The 19,711-nt window shown below is 38.7% G+C and overlaps 1 protein-coding gene across 1 annotated transcript in view; it reads right to left on the bottom strand.

Annotated features, from left to right (window-relative positions):
* Window positions 1-19,711, bottom strand: part of LOC128649341 (programmed cell death 1 ligand 2) — a 180,589-nt gene that overhangs the window by 64,075 nt on the left and 96,803 nt on the right. Inside the window, exon 4 of the mRNA XM_053702555.1 lies at window positions 5,914-6,036. Coding sequence (XP_053558530.1) covers window positions 5,914-6,036 — 123 coding nt within the window. The remainder of the gene's footprint in view (window positions 1-5,913; window positions 6,037-19,711) is intronic.

The raw sequence follows: 19,711 nt of genomic DNA, 5'->3' as shown, positions 1-19,711 counted from the left end.
TATGATTCCCCTACACCGCCGCCACCTATATTAAATTTATTAACCCCTAATCAGAGCCCCCTACACCGCCGCCACCTATTTTAAATTTATTAACCCCTAATATGATTCCCCTACACCGCCGCCACCTATATTAAATTTATTAACCCCTAATCTGAGCCCCCTACACCGCTGCCACCTATTTTAAATATATATTATCCCCTAATATGATCCCCCTACACCGCTGCCACCTATTTTAAATATATTAACCCCTAATCTAATCCCCCTACACCGCCGCCACCTATATTAAATATATTAACCACTAAACTTAAGTCTAACCCTAACACCCCCTAACTTAATTATTATTGAAATAAATCTAAATAATATTAATATTATTAACTAAATTATTCCTATTTAAAACTAAATACTTACCTATAAAATAAACCCTAAGATAGCTACAATATAATTAATAGTTACATTGTAGCAATTTTAGGGTTTATATTTATTTTACAGGTAACTTTGTATTTATTTTAACTAGGTACAATAGCTATTAAATAGTTAATAACTATTTAATAGCTACCTAGTTAAAATAATTACCAAATTACCTGTAAAATAAATCCTAACCTAAGTTACCATTACACCTAACACTACCCTATCAATAAAATAAAAAAGCCCCCCAAAATAATAAAATTTCCCTACCCTAAACTAAATTAAAAAAGTAATCAGCTATTTTACCAGCCCTTAAAAGGGCCTTTTGCGGGGCATTGCCCCAAAGTAATCAGCTCTTTTACCTGTAAAAAAAAGAACAACCCCCCCCATTACAACTCACCACCCACACACCCCTACTCTAAAACCCACCCGATCCCCCCTTAAAAAAACCTAAGTCTAACCCCCAAGTGGTCCTTACCTGTCCTGAAGACCGGCGGAGAAGGTCCTGTTCCAGGCGAAGAAGTCTTCTTCCAAGCGGCGACATCTTCTTCTTCCAGGAACCAGTCGGCGCGGAGCGGAGGAGTTGAAGACCGATGACAGCGGAGCTTAAGATCGTCCACTCTGGAACTGAAGACCGGAGATGCTGGAACTGAAGATCGGCGATGCTGGAACTGAAGACCGGAGCCATGGAGCGTGGAAGATCCTCTTCATACGATCTCTGCCGTACACTGAATAGGAATTCAAGGTAGGCGATTATAAATGGCGTCCCTTGAATTCCTATTGGCTGATTTGAGCCTTCAAATTCAAATCAGCCAATCGGATGAGAGCTACTTTAATTCTATTGGCTGATTTGAATAGCCAATAGAATAAGAGCTACTGTAATTCTATTGGCTGATTAGAATAGCCAATAGAATTACAGTAGCTCTTATTCTATTGGCTATTCAAATCAGCCAATAGAATTAAAGTAGCTCTCATCCGATTGGCTGATTTGAATTTGAAGGCTCAAATCAGCCAATAGGAATTCAAGGGACGCCATTTTTATTCGCGTACCTTGAATTCCTATTCAGTGTACGGCGGAGATCGTATGAAGAGGATCCTCCACGCTCCATGGCTCCGGTCTTCAGTTCCAGCGTTTCCGATCTTCAGTTCCAGCATCGCCGGTCTGCAGTTCCAGAGTGGACGGTCTTCAGCTCCGCGGTCATCGGTCTTCAACTCCTCCGCTCCGCGCCGACTGGTTCCTGGAAGAAGAAGATGTCGCCGCTTGGAAGAAGACTTCTTCGCCTGGAACAGGACCTTCTCCGCCGGTCTTCAGGACAGGTAAGGACCACTTGGGGGTTAGACTTAGGTTTTTTAAGGGGGGATCGGGTGGGTTTTAGAGTAGGGGTGTGTGGGTGGTGAGTTGTAATGGGGGGGGTTGTTCTTTTTTTTACAGGTAAAAGAGCTGATTACTTTGGGGCAATGCCCCGCAAAAGGCCCTTTTAAGGGCTGGTAATAGAGCTGATTACTTTTTTAATTTAGTTTAGGGTAGGGAAATTGTATTATTTTGGGGGGCTTTTTTATTTTATTAGGGGGCTTAGATTAGGTGTAATTACCTTAAAATTCTTGTAATCTTTTTTATTTTTTGTAATTTAGTGTTTTGGTTTTTTTGTAATATAGTTTAGTGTATTTAATTGTATTTTAGTTGAGATAATTGTAGTTTATTTAATTAATTTATTGATAGGGTAGTGTTAGGTGTAATGGTAACTTAGGTTAGGATTTATTTTACAGGTAATTTGGTAATTATTTTAACTAGGTAGCTATTAAATAGCTATTAACTATTTAATAGCTATTGTACCTAGTGTAAAATAAATATAAACCCTAAAATTGCTACAATGTAATTATTAATTATATTGTAGCTACCTTAGGGTTTATTTTATTGGTAAGTATTTAGTTTTAAATAGGAATAATTTAGTTAATAATATTAATATTATTTAGATTTATTTCAATAATAATTAAGTTAGGGGGTGTTAGGGTTAGACTTAGGTTTAGTGGTTAATATATTTAATATAGGTGGCGGCGGTGTAGGGGGATTAGATTAGGGGTTAATAAATTTAATATAGGTGGCGGCAGTGTAGGGGGATCATATTAGGGGTTAATATATTTAAAATAGGTGGCGGCGGTGTAGGAGGATCATATTAGGGGGTAATATATTTAAAATAGGTGGCGGCGGTGTAGGGGGCTCAGATTAGGGGTTAATATAGTAAATGTAGGTGGCGACGGGGTAGGGGGCTCAGATTAGGGGTTAATATAGTTAATGTAGGTGGCAGCGGGGTAGGGGGCTCACATTAGGGGGTAATACATATAATATAGGTGGCGGCGGTGTAGGGGGATCAGATTAGGGGGTAATACATTTAATATAGCTGGCGGCGGTGTAGGGGGATCAGATTAGGGGGTAATACATATAATGTAGGTGGCGGCAGGGTCTGGGAGTGGCGGTTTAGGGGTTAAACACTTTATTAGGGATTGCGGCGGGGGATTGCGGTTGACCGGTAGATAGACATTGCGCATGCGTTAGGTGTTAGGTTTAATTTTGCAGGTAGTTTAGGGAATAAGGGGGCTCCAATACTCAGCATAAGGCTTACTACGCCTGCATTTTGTGGCAAGGTGAAAATGGAGTAAGATTTCTCTATTTTCGCCACGTAAGTCCTTACGCTGTATATTGGATACCAAACTGCGCGGGTTTGGTATATCACTCTATGGGCCAAAAAACTACGGCTGAAGGGTGAAATATACGAGCGTAACTTCTATGTTACGCCGTATATGTGATACCAAACCAGCGCAAAATTTGGCGTCGCCGGCTTTTGCGGGCGACGCTGCATATCGGATCGGGCCCCAGGTGTTAATAGGTTTATTATAATGGCGGCGGTGTAGGGCTTAATAACTTTAGTACAGTGGGGGCGATGTGGGCGGATGGCAGATTAGGGGTTAATAATATTTAAATAGTGTTTGCGATGCAGGAGGGCGGTGGTTTAGGGGTTAATAAGTTTATTATAGTGGTGACGATGTCGGGGAGCGGTGGAATAGCGGTTAATATTTTTTTTTAGTGGCGGTGATGTTGGGAGCGGCAGGTTACGGGTTAAAAACTTTAAAATAGTGTTTGCTATGCGGGAGGGCCTCGGTTTAGGGGTTAATAGGTAGTTTATGGGTGATAGTGTACTTTTTAACATTTTAGTTATGAGTTTTATGTTACAGCTTTGTAGCGTAAAACTCATAACTACTGACTTTAGATGGCGGTACAGATCTTGTCATTTTAGGCTGTAACGCTCGCTTTTAAGCCTCACCGCAAAACTAGTAATACCGGCGCTATGGGAATCCCATGAAAAAAGGTCATTTTTAGGGGTGCGGTACTGACGTTGCGGTACAGGCTAAAAGGCTTGCGGTACTGCTATACCGACAAGACTTGTAATGGCTGCGTTAGGGAAAATGATGCGTTATGGGCCACAACGCTGCTATTTGACTCATAACGCATAACTCGTAATCTAGGTGAGTGCAACTTGATACTGAATATTTGTTTCCTTTTATGTGATAAGACACCCCTGCTTAAAGGGACACTGTACCCAAATTTTTTCTTTTGTAATTCAGAAAGAGCATGCAATTTTAAGCAACTTTCTAATTTACTCCTATTATCAATTTTTCTTCGTTCTCTTGCTATCATTATTTGAAAAAGAAGGCATTTAAACTTATTTTTGTTTCAGTACTCTGGACAGCAATTTTTTATTGGTGGATGAATTTATCCACCAATCAGCAAGGACAACCCAGGTTGTTCACCAAAAATGGGCCGGCATCTAAACTTACATTCTTGCATTTCAAATAAAGATACCAAGAGAATGAGGAAAATTTGATAATAGGAGTAAATTAGAAAATTGCTTAAAATTTCATGCTCAATCTGAATCACGAAAGAAAAATTTTGGGTACAGTGTCCCTTTAATTATACTAGAGCTGAGATGAGCTCACATATATTACCTATAACATAACACTAGTAGTTAGACTGTATTAATATTTACTTTTATGTGAGGTTCTACTCCTGCTAAATAATACTAGACCTAAGATGAGCCCACATATATCACCTACAACACTAGTAGTTAGCCTATTCTGTTTCCGCCTATGTGATATTACACCCATGCTAAAGAATACTAGATATGAGATGATTTACATATATCACCTATACCACTAGTAGCTAGACTGTATTAATATTTCCTCTTATTTGATGTTACATTCCTGCTAAATAATACTAGAACTAAGATGAGCTCATATATATCACTTATAACACTAGTAGTTAGACTGTATTATTGTTTTCTTTTATGTGATATTACACTCCTGCTAAATAATACTAGACCTGAGATGAGCTCACATATATTACATATAACACTAGTAATTAGACTGCACTAATGTTTTTTCTATGAGATGTTACACTCCTGCTAATCAATGCTAGACTTGAGATGAGCTCGTATACATTACCTATAACATTAGTAGTTTGATGTTTTGTTTAGTTTTGTTCTCTGTTATTATTATTATTAAAATTTAGAGGCACAGGTTCAGCGCAAGATGATATTTGACTATGCTATTGTGTATCTCTCAATGTATAGGTCCGTACATATCCATGAGTAATTTCTGCTTTACTGACTTTTTCTTTATCAAACATTTGATAGTATATTAATGCCTAGAATGTAGCACTGATCTCAGAATTTTGATTGTAACATCTTTGTTGCCTTACCTTATGCGCGTGTACATGTATTTGCCTGTACCTGTGTTTCTTTAATAAAAACAATTTGAAAAAAAAAAAAATATAAACACTCATCCAAAAAAAGCCTAACATTAAACCCCAAGATTTTACTCCCCCCAACTTGAATCCAGCTCCTAGGTGGGCAGCTGCTACTCAAAGACAGTGCTAACCAAATGCCCTTCTAAGGGCAATGCCCAATCAAATGCATTTATCAGAGTAATTTTTTTAGGATAGGGTTTTTTTTTAACTAAGGTTTATTTCTAGGTAGTGATGCTGCCTTTAAACAATGACCTCAAGCTCTTGGAATATTTCTCTGGCTTTCTCAACATCCATTTTGAATATTTCGCCACATTGCAGCACTTAGGATCATCAGGGCCTATGTATGAAGTGTGACTCACAGCCACAGAGAAGCAGCTGTTGAAAGGACAGCCCCAGAGCCCCAGTGAAGCCTAGTTATGCCCTGCTTGTTCTCATTTATTTTTTACATTAGTGACTGTAGAGTTCTATGCTTTTAACCCTAGAAAGGAATAATACACAGAGGAAACATCCTACTCAGATGTTGCAGTAATCTAATACTACACATCAAGGTAGATCACATTATATTTTTTTTAGACTTCATGACTGGAAAAAACAATCATTTTAATTAAAGATTATGCAGAGTTTTGTTTGTACTATAGGTTCTTAATTTAACTGAACTGTTTAATAGCCCCATGTTTTTTTAAGAAAAAAAATAAACAAATTCTTACCTTTTTTTCTGGAGCGCTTAGAAAAATATGTTTTTATACACATTACTAGAAGCAAGATAAACAATACGGCAATCACGCATGAGATTGGGATGATGTATTTCCTATGGGTTTCTTTTTTAGAATCTGAAGGGAAAAAAATAAAATTGTTATGAGTTTCCTTGAAGCAACAGATTTATTCTTCAAAATTATGTGTATTTCTAAAATTGTGTAGGAATGGTTAAGAATAGATTAGGTATATTCCTCATTGTGTGAGACAGCAGTATGATTGATATTGTTAATTAAAATAAACTACTTATATTGAAATGAACACATTGCAATTCAATTCATTTTTACACTGAAACACGTTTGCAATATTTTTCTTTTTTATTTCATAATTATTTATTATTACACACATATACAAGCGCATGCATGCAGATATATATACACACACACATATATATATACTCACACACATGCATGCACATATATATATGCTTGCACAAGCATGCACACACTCACATTTATCCAAACATATGCATGTTTACTTTACACGTGCATGCATTCAGACATATATACACTCATATGCGTCCACACACACATATATACAGTATATACACGCACATGCCCACATGCACACAAAATAACGCACTTACATTCTCTCTTTGATTTACCTTTTTAATAATTTTATCAAAATTATGACAATGTATTTTTAAAAGAAAGACAGATTGATTAAAACATCCGGGCGAGATTACATATGCAGAGTCGGCCGCAAAAGCCGGCGTCGCCAGTTTTTAGTCCGGTATTGCAATCACATAAACAGTGCTACATATAAATGCGGCGCGTATATTTCACCCATCGCCCGGTAATTTTACTTCCATAAATTAATATTGAACCGCGTCGCAAATCAGGATCATATATACTGCGCAAGGACTTACAAGCGTGAAAATTGAGAAATTTTACTCCATTTTCACCTTGCCACACATAGGCAGGCACAGCAAGCCTTGCACTGAATATATAAGTTCCGTAGGTATAATCCCTGGAAGTTCTAACTAACACCTAACGCATGTGCAATATCTACCTGTCAACCGTCATCCCCCCACCGCAATACATTTTCAAATCAGCCAATAGGATGAGAGCTACTAAAATCCTATTGGCTGATTTGAACAGCCAATAGGATTTCAGTAGCTTTCATCCTATTGGCTGATTTGAAAATTTCAGCCAATAGGAATGCAAGGTACCCCAAATTCAAAACGGGTACCTTGCATTCAATCCTCAGTGTGCAGTGACGATCGTACAAAGAGGATCCTTCATGCTGGATGGCTCCGCGGCTGGCGTTCTTGCACCGCAGTCACCTCCGCGCCGCTTTCGCCCTGGATGAAGATAGAAGAGGTCCCCGCACTGAAAGAAGATGTCGCTGCCTGGAAGAAGAACTTCACCTGCCTGGAAGAAGACTTTCTCTGCCGGACTTGAGGAGCGGTGAGTACTTTTTTGGGGATTAGATTTAGGCTTTTTTTTTATTGTTTAGGGTGTCTTTATTTTTTAGATTAGGGATTTTTTTTATTTTCATGGGCTGCAAAAGAGCTGATTGCTCTTTTAAGGGCAAAGCCCATACAAATACCCCTTTAGGGACAATGGGTATCTTAGGTTTTTTACTTTGGGGGGGCAGTGGGGTTTACTGTTAGTGGGGACTTAGTATTTTTTTTATGTAAAAGAGCTGATTAACTTAGGGCAATGCCCTACAAAAGACCCTTTTAAGGGCTATTGGTAGTTTAGATTAGGGGGTGTACTGTTAGGATTTTTCATTTTAATTTTAGGAGTTAATAATTTATTAGGCAGTTTGCAATGTGGGGGGATGGCGGATTAAGGGTTAATCAATTTATTATTTAGATTGCGATGTGGGTGAATGGCGGATTAGGGGTTTAATAGTTTAATTAGGTATATTGCGTTGTGGGGGGTTGGTGGTTTAGGGGTTAATACATTTATTATTAGATGTGATGTGGGGTGATGGCGGATACAGGGGTTTTGACATGTCAGGTTTATTTTTGGGAGGCGGGTTAGACTTTTAAGGGGCGATTTATCTTTTTTTTTTCTTTTGTCCCGGCAGTTTCTAAACTGCCGTAAGTCACTGGCAAATCCAAAAATGTGTATTTACTTAAATTTCTGGACATCGCCAGTTCATCCGACTTACGGCAGTATATGAACTGCTGGCACAGTTTATGTGATCCCCTGATGTGCAAGGTGAAATTACGAGTGACGCGGGTTTCAGCAGTTGCGCTGAAGCCTGCGCCGCATAATTAATCTTGCCCCTAGTAAGTGAGAAAAAGACTATATTTTTCACCAACCTTGGAGACTGTACTGCAGGTAGTCCTTTTTAATCACAGCCAAGGATACTTGCAGCCTGGGCGAAGAAATATTTTGCCACCCCTCCTCCCATGGAAAAAAAATGTCAACCCATTAAATAAGTCTTAAGCATGCTATGATGTGACTGTGACAACCTGGCATACAAATAACATAGGCATTTAACTAGTGAACCTTAAACTGTATAGGTTATGCTAAATACCATCAACACTGACCCCCATGCAGACATACAGTATAGGCAGTGACTGCACAAACCTTCTGCTTGCATGATTTTCTCTCTTATATACCTATGTCTGAGGTACAGAATGTCAGCTGCATGCATGAGGGCAGAGTGTCCCTGCTTGCAAGCACTGTAAGACTGAATGTCACTGTATATCTCCCAACATTTCCCAGATGCTTTCTGGGACAGGGGGTTAAGTCGATTTGTGGGCAGTGACCCCCTGGTGTATGGTGGGTGGGGCTATGGTAGGAGAGGCTGGAACACATGGGCGTGTTAAGGGAGGGAACAAATATAGTTGGCCATGTCATGGGCGAAGCTGAAGTAGTCCCTAAAAACTGGAACATTTGTCCTAGAAAGAGAGGCTGCTCACTAGATCAGTGCATTAGGTTGATTCAATGCTAAGATGTGCCTAACAGGAAAATCCTCCTCACTACAGTTACATTTACTGTACTGTTGGCCTTTCACATTGCAGCATGAGTATGGTGGGGATTTTGGTTCAATCAGGAGCAGGACATGTCTTTCACAGGCTCCCCAATAAATCCTGGAACTAAAGTATGGGAGACATGTTACACAACTACGTTCATCACAGCAGTTGTACACAAACCAAATCTCTTATGCTGGTAAATGTGCTGGAGATTGGTGTAGTTATTTTAAGCTGTTTGTGTATTGATCTCCCTGTAGGCTATTATGATAGAATATTGGGAATTAGGTACCCACATCTCTGTTCTGATTGCTTACAGGGTGAATATTTCAATAAATGCTGGTAATTGTAGTTCTTAGCACTATTTTAAAAAAAATCCTTAATAATGCAGCAGTTGTGGTCTGCCAAGTTAAGATTTATTATTGGTTACTGTGTATCTAGCAAATAAAGGGGGTTTGATCATTTTCTAGCAAATAAGGGGCTAATACTTGTCTTTATTCGTGATGGGAAAATGTTCATCCTTTCTGATGTGTCTGGCAAGAAGAGGGTTAAATGGACAATAAACATTACTTAAACTTCTAAGCAATACTATCACAGATATCTACAATACCAACTGAAAGGGGACAACTGGGGGCACCTTCATTATAGGTCTTTTGAAGGTAAAATATTTGTTTCAAAATTATGAGGTAGATTACAAATTGTGCGGTACGGCTATACCGCTGAACAATTGGCCTTTGCGAGCGGAATAGTCAGCTCACCTGTATTACAAGTCGCGCGGTACGGCTATACCGCTAGCATTTTAGCCTATACCGCAAATATCCATTCAGCACTCAAAAAATAGCTTTTGAGCATGGAATATTCCGCTCACTCGTATTACAGGTTGTGTGGTCAGGCTATTCCGCTAGCGTTATAGCTTATGCCGTAACGATCAATTCCACTATCAAAGACCAGTAGTTATGGATTTTGCGAAACCAAAATGTTTCACAAAACTCATAACAAAAATGTTACAAAGTACACTAACACCCATAAACTACATATTAACCACTAAACTGCCACCCCCCACATTGCAAATACTATAATAAACCTATTAACCCCTAAATCCGCCGCCCAACCACATCCCCAACACTAAATTAAAGTATTAACCCCAAACCCGCCGCCCCAAATGCCAACACTAAATAAACCTATTAACCCCTAAACTGCCGACCCCCACATCGCTAACACCTAAATAAAACTATTAACCCCTAAACTGCTAGCCCCCCACATCAGACTGTTCAAGCAAAAGCGTATATGTTAAACAAAAGGTACCCCTGAAGAAGTTTGCTCGTTGTGCAAATGAAATGCGTAGGGTTTTACTAGCAATTCAACGTACACGTAACTGCATTTGAACCGGCACTGTTCTGTTGCGCAAAGGCTACTGAGTGAAAGATTAAAGGATTTAAAATCGCATTGGTATCCTAAAGGAAACAGTAAAAAGACGGTATGAGATTCCTCACTAAGAACGCTGGAAATCCACAGCTACAGAGGTTTTCATCTTTTGTATGATGTGCCTGTTGAGTGCAATGTACGCTTAATTGCGCTGATATTAAAATTGTTTTTATACTACCTTGAATCGGTGGGCACTGTGTGTTACTTATATCTTTTAGGTTTAGGGGCTAATAGGTTTATTTAGTGTTGGAGATGCGGGGGGCGGTGGATTAGGGGTTAATAGGTTTATTGAAGTGTTGGCGATGTGGGTGGGTGGGCGGCGGATTACGGGTTAATAGTTTTACTGTAGTGGTGGTGATGTCGGGGGGAGGAGGATTAGGGGTTAATAGGTTTATTTAGTGTTGGCCATGTCGGGGGCTGGCGATTAGGGGTATTTGGACTAGGGGTTTATAATAGGGTGTTAGATTTAAACAAAACTTTTTTGTCTCCATAGACATCAATGGGTAATGCGATATAGCAATCGCCATTCCGCAATCGCAGGTGTTATTTTTTTTCTAACACTTTTTCTCCATTGATATCTATGGGGGAATACGTGCACAAGTTTTTGTAACTTGTAATAACAGCGCTATAGAAAGTGTGGTACTGCAAAATATTTACCGTTATTTACGCACAGGGTTTAGCGCAGAACTTGTAATCTAGTTGTATATTTGCTACTTGGCACAGGAATCTCAACCTTAAAAGCACCACAGTTACAAATCTCTGCATTTTTATGCAAAAATAATTACTTTCCATTAGTTTGCATGAAGAAAAAAAAAAGAAATTTTTTAAGGAACAGTCAAAATTAAAGTTTCATAATTCAGATACAGCATGCAATTTTAAACAACTTTTCATTTGACTTCTTTTGACAAATTTGCTTTGTTCTTGGTATCCTTTTTTGAAGAGTAAATTTAGGTAGGGCTAGAGACCAGCCAAATAAGGAATATATTTCAAATGTGGTATGTTAGGGTTAATTGGGGAGTGGAATTGAGAGGCACTCTAGCATACTGTATGTAATAGGAACAGGTAAATAAAGGGTTTAAGAAGTTTTATAGCATGCATGAAGCTGGGCAAACATTTTAATAATATTCCAAAAGACTCTGCACAAACACTAAAACACTTTATAAGAAAATCTTCTTAAAAGCAACTTTATAATCTATAAAATGGTATAAAAAAGATTGTATTGCTAAAGTGATTACTTTTCCCATAGATGTGGCACAGATCTGGCCTGTTAGTGTTTCTTGTAGCCTGGAATTCAGGCACTGTTCCAGCATATGTAATAGGAGCAGCTACAGTAAAAGGTTTCACAAGTTTTATAACATGGATGAGGCTGGGTGAGCAATGTAATAAAGCTATGAATTTTAGATAGATGGTAAAAATGGCATATTACATAGGTCTGCTGATTCTTATCTTTTATAAATTGTTTATCTATTGTAAAAATATTTTTTATACACCTTACTCAATGCTGAACCTAGGCAAGTTCCCCAGGCCCCAGCCTTAGCCTACTCCCTAGATGCCATGACAAAAAACAAACAATTACATCAGGCAGAATTAAAGAAACTGTGAACAAACACCTTGTAATTTCAAGGTTTGTCTGCAGCAAGACCAGACTGGGAATAAAAAGCGACCAGCCCTATTTTCCGTTGACTCAGTATAATGCACACACGCCATTTTTCTCAAAGGAGATTACTGTGATACTCCTTCCCCCAACATTTTTTTCAGAATTATATTATATTAGTTTGTATTAAAAAAAGTGCTAGAATGTTGTTATATAGGCACCCTACAACCCAATTGCATTTATTAATCATCTCTTTAAATTGTAGCTGCAGCCCACCGGGAAATCTCCTGGTATCCTTGTAGGCCAATCCAGCCTTGGGGCCGGATTTATCAAGCCGTCAATCGGCCCCAAAGCATCTGTTTCCGTGCAAGTCTTCAGGGGGCGGTATTGCACAAGCATTTCACAAGAAATGCTTGTGCAATGATAAATGCCGACAGCGTATTTATGTGTGGCGGACATAATCCGATACAGCGGATCATGTCCCCCCTGCACAATAGTAAATCAGCCTGGTCTGCAACATGGCAATAAATTAACATGCTATGTGAATGTGAAATTGTTTGAAATACATTAACACCTTTTTACAGCAGAGGAGCTTGCCTGGGCGAGATAGACTAAGCTAGCCACTTTGTTAGCCATTTTGTTAGGAACATCACCTTTGTTTTACAATTCCTTACTAGATCAACTCTACTGAGGCCAATTAGGGCATACAAGTCTCAGAATTAGGCTTACGAAACCTGCAGTGTATACTTCATATTATCAGCAGTTTACAGACTTAATTTTCAGGAGCAAGGGACAAAATAAGTAATAAAAGTATATTGCAAGGTGGTTGCTGTTTTTTTTTTTTTTTTTTACTAGGCATAAATATTGTATACTGCAATCTCAAAATGTGTACTGTCCTTTTAATTAGCAAGTTCCACAGAATTAAGGGATTACAGGGTAATTAGTGACTCATAAAGTTAAACCCAAAAAAATAGTCTGCCACAAGGCATGAATCATCCTGCTTCTTTTTTATTTATTTATTTATTTAGCAGAAAAAAAATCTCAAATTCCTTCAAATTGAAAATACATTTAAAGGGACATAATACTCACATGCTAAATCACTTGAAACTGATGCAGTATAACTGTAAAAAGCTGACAGGAAAATATCACCTGAGCATCTCTATGTAAAAAAGGAAGATATTTTACCTCACAATTTCCTCAGCTCAGCAGAGTAAGTTCTGTGTAAAAAGTTATACTCAGCTGCTCCCAGCTGCAGGTAAAAAATTTTTTAAAAAATGAAGAAATGAACAGCAGCCAATCAGCATCAGCAGTGCTGAGGTCATGAACTCTTACTGTGATCTCATGAGATTTGACTTAACTCTCATGAGATTTCATAGTAAGCTTCCTTTACCTGATTGGTGAAATAATATGAGAGTGCACGATGCTAGTTCCTTCAGATGTCCCAGGACAAACATACTAATATGCTGCTTAGAAATCCTTTACAATGGGAGGTGGCTACTGAGGAACTTTTGAGGTAAAATATCTTTCTTTTTTACATAGAGATGTTCAGGGGATATTTTATAGTCAGCTTTTTACAGCTATGCTGCATCACTTTCAAGTGTTTAAACATTTGGGTATTATGGCCCTTTAACCCCTTAAGGAAAAGGCAATTTTTCAATTTCTTTCCCTGAAGGACCAGGGCTATTTTTACATTTCTGCAGTGTTTGTGTTTAGCTGTAATTTTCCTCTTACTTATTTACTGTACCCACACATATTATATACCGTTTTTCTCGCCATTAAATGGACTTTCTAAAGATACCATTATTTTCATCATATCTTATCATTTACTATAAAAAAATGAAAAAATGTGAGGAAAAAATGGAAAAAAACACACTTTTTCTAACTTTGACCCCCATAATCTGTTACACATCTACAACCACCAAAAAACACCCAATGTTTACATGTTCTTTGCTTTTTTTGCAAGTTATAGGGCCATAAATACAAGTAGCACTTTGCTATTTCCAAACCACTTTTTTTAAAAATTAGCGCTAGTTACATTGGGACACTGATATCTTTCAGGAATTCCTGAATATCCCTTGACATGTATATATTTTTTTTTAGAAGACATCCCAAAGTATTGATCTAGGCCCATTTTGGTATATTTCATGGCACCATTTCACCGCCAAATGCGATCAAATAAAAAAAAAAAGTTCACTTTTTCCCAAATATTTTCACAAACTTTAGGTTTCTCACTGAAATTATTTACAAACAACTTGTGCAATTATGGCATAAATGGTTGTAAATGCTTCTCTGGGATCGCCTTTGTTCAGAAATAGCAGACATATATGATGTTGGCGTTGCTTTTTGGTAATTAGAAGGCCGCTAAATGCCACTGCGCATCACACGTGTATTATGCCCAGCAGTGAAGGGGTTAATTAGGGAGCATGTAGGGAGCGTCTATGGTTAATTTTAGCTTTAGTGTAGTGTAGTAGACAACCCCAAGTATTGATCTAGGCCCATCTTGGTATATTTCATGCTACCATTTCACCGCTAAATGCGATCAAATAAAAAAAACGTAAAATTGTTCACAATTTTAGGTTTCTCACTGAAATTATTTACAAACAACTTTTGAAAGTATGGCATAAATGATTTTAAATGCTTCTCTGGGATCCCCTTTGTTAAGAAATAGCAGACATATATGGCTTTGACATTGCTTTTTGGTAATTGTAAGGCCGCTAAATTCCGCTGCGCACCACACATGTATTATGCCCAGCAGTGCAGGGGTTAATTATGTAGCTTGTAGGGAGTTTGCAGGGTTAATTTTAGCTTAAGCGTAGAGATCCGCCTCCCACCTGACACATCACACCCCAGGATCCCTCCCAAACAGCTCTCTTCCCTCCCCCATCCCACAATTGTCCCCGCCATCTTAAGTACTGGCAGAAAGTCTGCCAGTACTAAAATAAAATGTATGTTTAAAAAATAAAATAAAAAAAATGTATAGCATATTTACATATGCTGCTGTGTAGGATCCCCCCTTAGCCCCCAACCTCCCTGATCCCCCCAACCAGCTCTCTAACCCTCCCCCTCTACCTTACTGGGAGCCTACCCAGTTTAGAATAAAATACCTTTTTTTTTTTTTTCCTTTCTGTAGTTTAGCTTCCCCCCCATAGACCAACCACCACCCCCTCCCAGATCTCTTACAATTATCATTTTCTGTTGTTCCCCCCCCCTTCTCCCACTTATTAATCCACATTTTCTGTAGTTTAGCGGTTCCCACCCGCTCCCTCCCCGTGCACATGCCCGCCCGCTGCCCCCGTGCACATGCGCACGCCCATGCGCGCTCCCGACAACCCCGCCCCCGATCCGTCCCCTCTCTCTTCAGTCTTCCATCGATGGCAGCCCACCCGCCTCCCACTTCGGCTCCCACCAACGATTGTGGCCATCGATGCCGGTGCAGAGAGGGCCACAGAGTGGCTCTCTCTGCATCAGATGGGGGAAAAATGTTATTGCAGGATGCCTCGATATCGAGGCATCACTGCAATTAACGTAAAGCGGCTAGAAGTGATCAGGATCGCTTCCAGCCGCTTTAATCCACAACGTCGTACAGGGTACGTCGCTGGTCTTTAAAGACCAGTTTGTGCAAGACGTACCCTGTATGACGGATGTCGTTAAGGGGTTAAAGGGACAGTTTACTCAAAATTTTTCTCTCCTTTAATTTGTTCCCAATGATCCACTTTACCTGCTGGAGTGTATTAAATTGTTTACAAGTAGCTCCTTTACCATTATATTAGCATTTTAAATAGTTGATTTAGCATGTGGTATCCCCACCTATTCTGAAAGTTTGTAGCCACAGGTCCAAGCTATAGATAAGCTTTGTAAACACAGCCAGCAGAAGAAATTACACTCCCAGTGGGATATAGCAGAGATAAGGTAATAAAATGTTGATTTTCTATTGTTCTCTCCAAGTACTGGTGATTGTTTTATGGACAGATATAAGATAAAGAAGCAGGTATATGTGCACAATGTGATACAGTAATGAGATCTGATTATACCTACAAGCTCAACCCATTTTATTAGGTTGTGGCTTCAAAACACAAAAGCAGAGCTTTAATATACACAAAAAAACATAAAAAGCTAATTTTCATACATTTTTTACTCTGCAGTTGGTAAAAAAAGCAATTGTAAACACATTAGGGGAAAAACTATTTTACAGTATACTGTCCCTTTAATGCCCTAAACCAGTATACTGAGCCAATATTTAGAAGTTCAGGCATACATGATCTAATTTGAAATATACTTAAAAACAATGGCAGGAGACTTCACCTGCTGGATCAGAGGGAGGAACATTTATAGTGTAATACAGGGAATCATAATGTTATATTCATTTGTATGCTGTGCATAAATACTGAAGCCAGTGATGTGCTTTTTTTTTTTTAGTGCAGATGACATATCAGATATGCATTTGCAGTCACACACCATGAAGGTCTTAAAGGGTCAGTTTAGTCAAAGTTAAACTTTCATTATTCAGATAGGGCATACAATTTTAAACAACTTTACAATTTACTTTTATCATCAAATTTGCTTTGTTCGCTTTGTTTTCTTTGTTGAAAGATAAACATAGGTAGGCTCATATGCTAATTTCTAAGCCCTTAAAGACCGACTCTTATCTCAGTGCATTTTCACAGTTTTTTTTGCAGCTAGACAGCGCCAGTTCATGTGGGCCATATAGATAACATCGTGCTCCCTCCCATGGAGTTACCTAGGAGTCTGCACTGATTGGCTAAAATGCATGTCTATCAAAAGAACTGAAATAAGGGGGCAGTCTGCAGCAGCTTAGATACAAGGTAATCACAGAGGTAAAAAGTGTATTACTATCACAGTGTTGGTTATGCAAAACTGGCGACTGGGTAATAAAGGGATTATCTATATTTTTAAACAATAAAAAATCTGGAGCAGACTGTACCTTTAACTATAGAACTGTAATTTGCCATTTTATTTTATGCCAGTCTTTTCTATCTGCCTAAAGTAAATTGTGAAATGAAAATATAAACCGTTTATTATATTTAAACTATCTACTTTAAAAATAAAAAATAAAGTATACAGTAAAATAACAGTGTGAAATAAAACTTTTTTAAAAAAACAAACAAAATAATAAATAAATAAATATCTCAAGAGAATTTCCAAATGAAAGGATAATAAACATTATGACGGACTAGAGATGAACATTTTGTGCTAGATTACAAGTGTAGAGCTAATTATCACTTCCGTGCTAGCTGCGCTCGATTTCAACTTTTTGCGAGTACCATATACCACATGCATTACAAATTTAAAGCAAAACGTTTTTGCTTGTGTGCTAACCTGACACGCACAAAAACCCGAAGATATAATATCACAACCACGTTAACATATTCCCTTAAAGACTTCTAAGTAAAAAAAAACCACCCAACAAGTTGCGCAGATCCATTTGAGTTTAACTAAGTACGCTAAACCGACATGAAATTTTAATATTTCACATTCCAATGCTCTTCACATAGAACAATATGTTCTAATTATTTTTTTGGGTTACATATTCCCCTATGTGAAGAATATTGGAATATGAAAAAACTAAATTTATGCTTACCAGATAAATTCCTTTCTTTCCTGGCAGGGAGAGTCCACAACTTCATTCCTTACTGTTGGGAAATACAACACCTGGCCACCAGGAGAAGGCAAAGACACCCCAGCCAAAGGCTTAGATATCCCTCCCACTTCCCCTTTCACCCCAGTCATTCGGTCGAGGGAACAAGGAAAAGTAGGAGAAACATCAGGGTATAAAGATGCCAGAAGAAAAACAAAAAAGTAAAGAAAGGAATTTATCTGGTAAATTATCTGGAACAAAAAAGAGGTGGGCCCTAATCTGAGGGTACCACAGCCTGCAAAACCTTTCTCCCAAAAGTTGCTTCAGCCGAAGCAAACACATCAAACAAAAATTTTGAAAAAGTATGTAAGGAGGACCAGGTAGCTGCCTTACAAATCTGATCCATTGAGGCTTCGTTCTTTAAAGCCCAGGAAGAAGCTACTGCTCTAGTTTAATGAGCCATAATCCTCTCAGGAGGCTGTTGTCCCGCCGTCTTATAAGCTAGGTGGATAACACTTCTCAACCAGAAAGACAGGGAAGACGTAGTGGCCTTCTGACACCTATGCTTACCCGCATAGATGACAAACAAAGATGAAGATTGAGATCGTTGGGATTTGTCTGAACGAAAGGAGCGAAAATTAGAGGACTGTCGTCCCTTAGGTCTGTTCTACTTATCCTGATGTAGGAAGGCACCTTTCCCTCCAGTAACCGTAGAGATGATGGAGTCCAGACCTGGTCCAAATAAAATCTTCCCCTTGAAAGGAAGAGAAAGGAGTCTGGATTTAGAAGTCATATATGCTGACCAAGACTTCAACCAGAGAGCCCTGCCGGCTAGGACTGCAAAACCTGAAGCCTTAGCATTCAGATGAATAAATCTGCATATTTGCATCACAGATAAAATTAGCTACTCTTAAAGCTTTAATACTCTCCTGAATATTCTCGAGGGGAGATTCCACCTCGATAAGTTCTAACAGGGAGTCGCACCAGTAGGTGGCGGCCCTGGCCACTGCTGCTGCCGGTTGAAATAAAATTCCCACGTGTTGGAACAGTCTCCTTAGGAAAGTTTCCAACTTCTTATCCATAGGTTCTCTAAAGGAAGAGCTATCCTCAAGAGGAATAGTAGTACACGTAGCTAGCGTTAAAATGGAGCCACCCAAAAAAGAAAAACAATACAAAAATAAACTTTTTAAATATAGAAAGGCTCCTTTACAAAACCAATGGCTGGGGCTCACCACCTCCTAGACCCAGACAAGTTGTCAAAAAACGCTCCTCAGGAGTGCTGTCTGCAGCAGGATCGTAAGGAAGTGAATGAAGCTGCACCCGGTCAAAGGGTGCACAAGGCAGGACCTCCCCTTCTATGAAAAAGTGCGCAAAGCTATAAGGACCAGCGCAACTCACAAAAGTGAAAGTGAAACCTGCTTGTTCCAGCTAAAAGCACACAGTCTAAATGAGCCCTGAAAAAACGTTCTTCACAAATGTTAAAGTAGTATATAAACTCCCCAAACTGTTCCCAATAAACTCCCACTGAGGAAATATTAACCCTTGATCCTACTGAGGTATGGAGGAGTCACACTGTGACCCTATATAAGGCGTCCCTGCCATATGAAAATAACACAGACTTACCCTCCAGGATCCATGCTGTGCAATAGATACAGCCTCTCAAGTGTAACAGCCTTGTAGCGATGCTCTGACAGAGACCTGAGTGTGGAAATGCAAGCAGTGTAACTCGTTAACACTGATTGCTCAGGAGTTATTAGATTAGATAGACAGTCTGGGTGGTTTTCCCTGCATCTCTAGACTCTAAGTTTCATCAATCCTCTCACTGAGAGGTTTATATGATTACTTAAAACTCAAATCTTCTGATACTTCTCTGCCATCCTGCTCTAGTGATGAAAGGAAAAGAATGACTGGGGGGATAGGGGGAGGGATATTTAAGCTTTTGGCTGGGGTGTCTTTGCCTCCATCTGGTTGCCAGTGTTGTATTTCCCAACAGTAAGGAATAAAGTCATGGACTCTCACTGCCTTATGGAAAGAAATCTACACTGAAAGCACAGCTAAACAATTTATTAAATATGAATATTGCATAAATAGGATATTTTGATAATGAAATATTACATATAAGATATTTAAAAAAATAAAAACTATTAAACAAATGGTAACATATTAAATAATTTAAATAAAATATTAAATAATCCATAGAGTGTG

Source organism: Bombina bombina, chromosome 2 (genome assembly GCF_027579735.1).
Source record: "Bombina bombina isolate aBomBom1 chromosome 2, aBomBom1.pri, whole genome shotgun sequence".
NCBI classification, from domain to species: Eukaryota; Metazoa; Chordata; class Amphibia; order Anura; family Bombinatoridae; genus Bombina; species Bombina bombina.
This window is presented reverse-complemented; position numbering and strand designations above follow the sequence as displayed.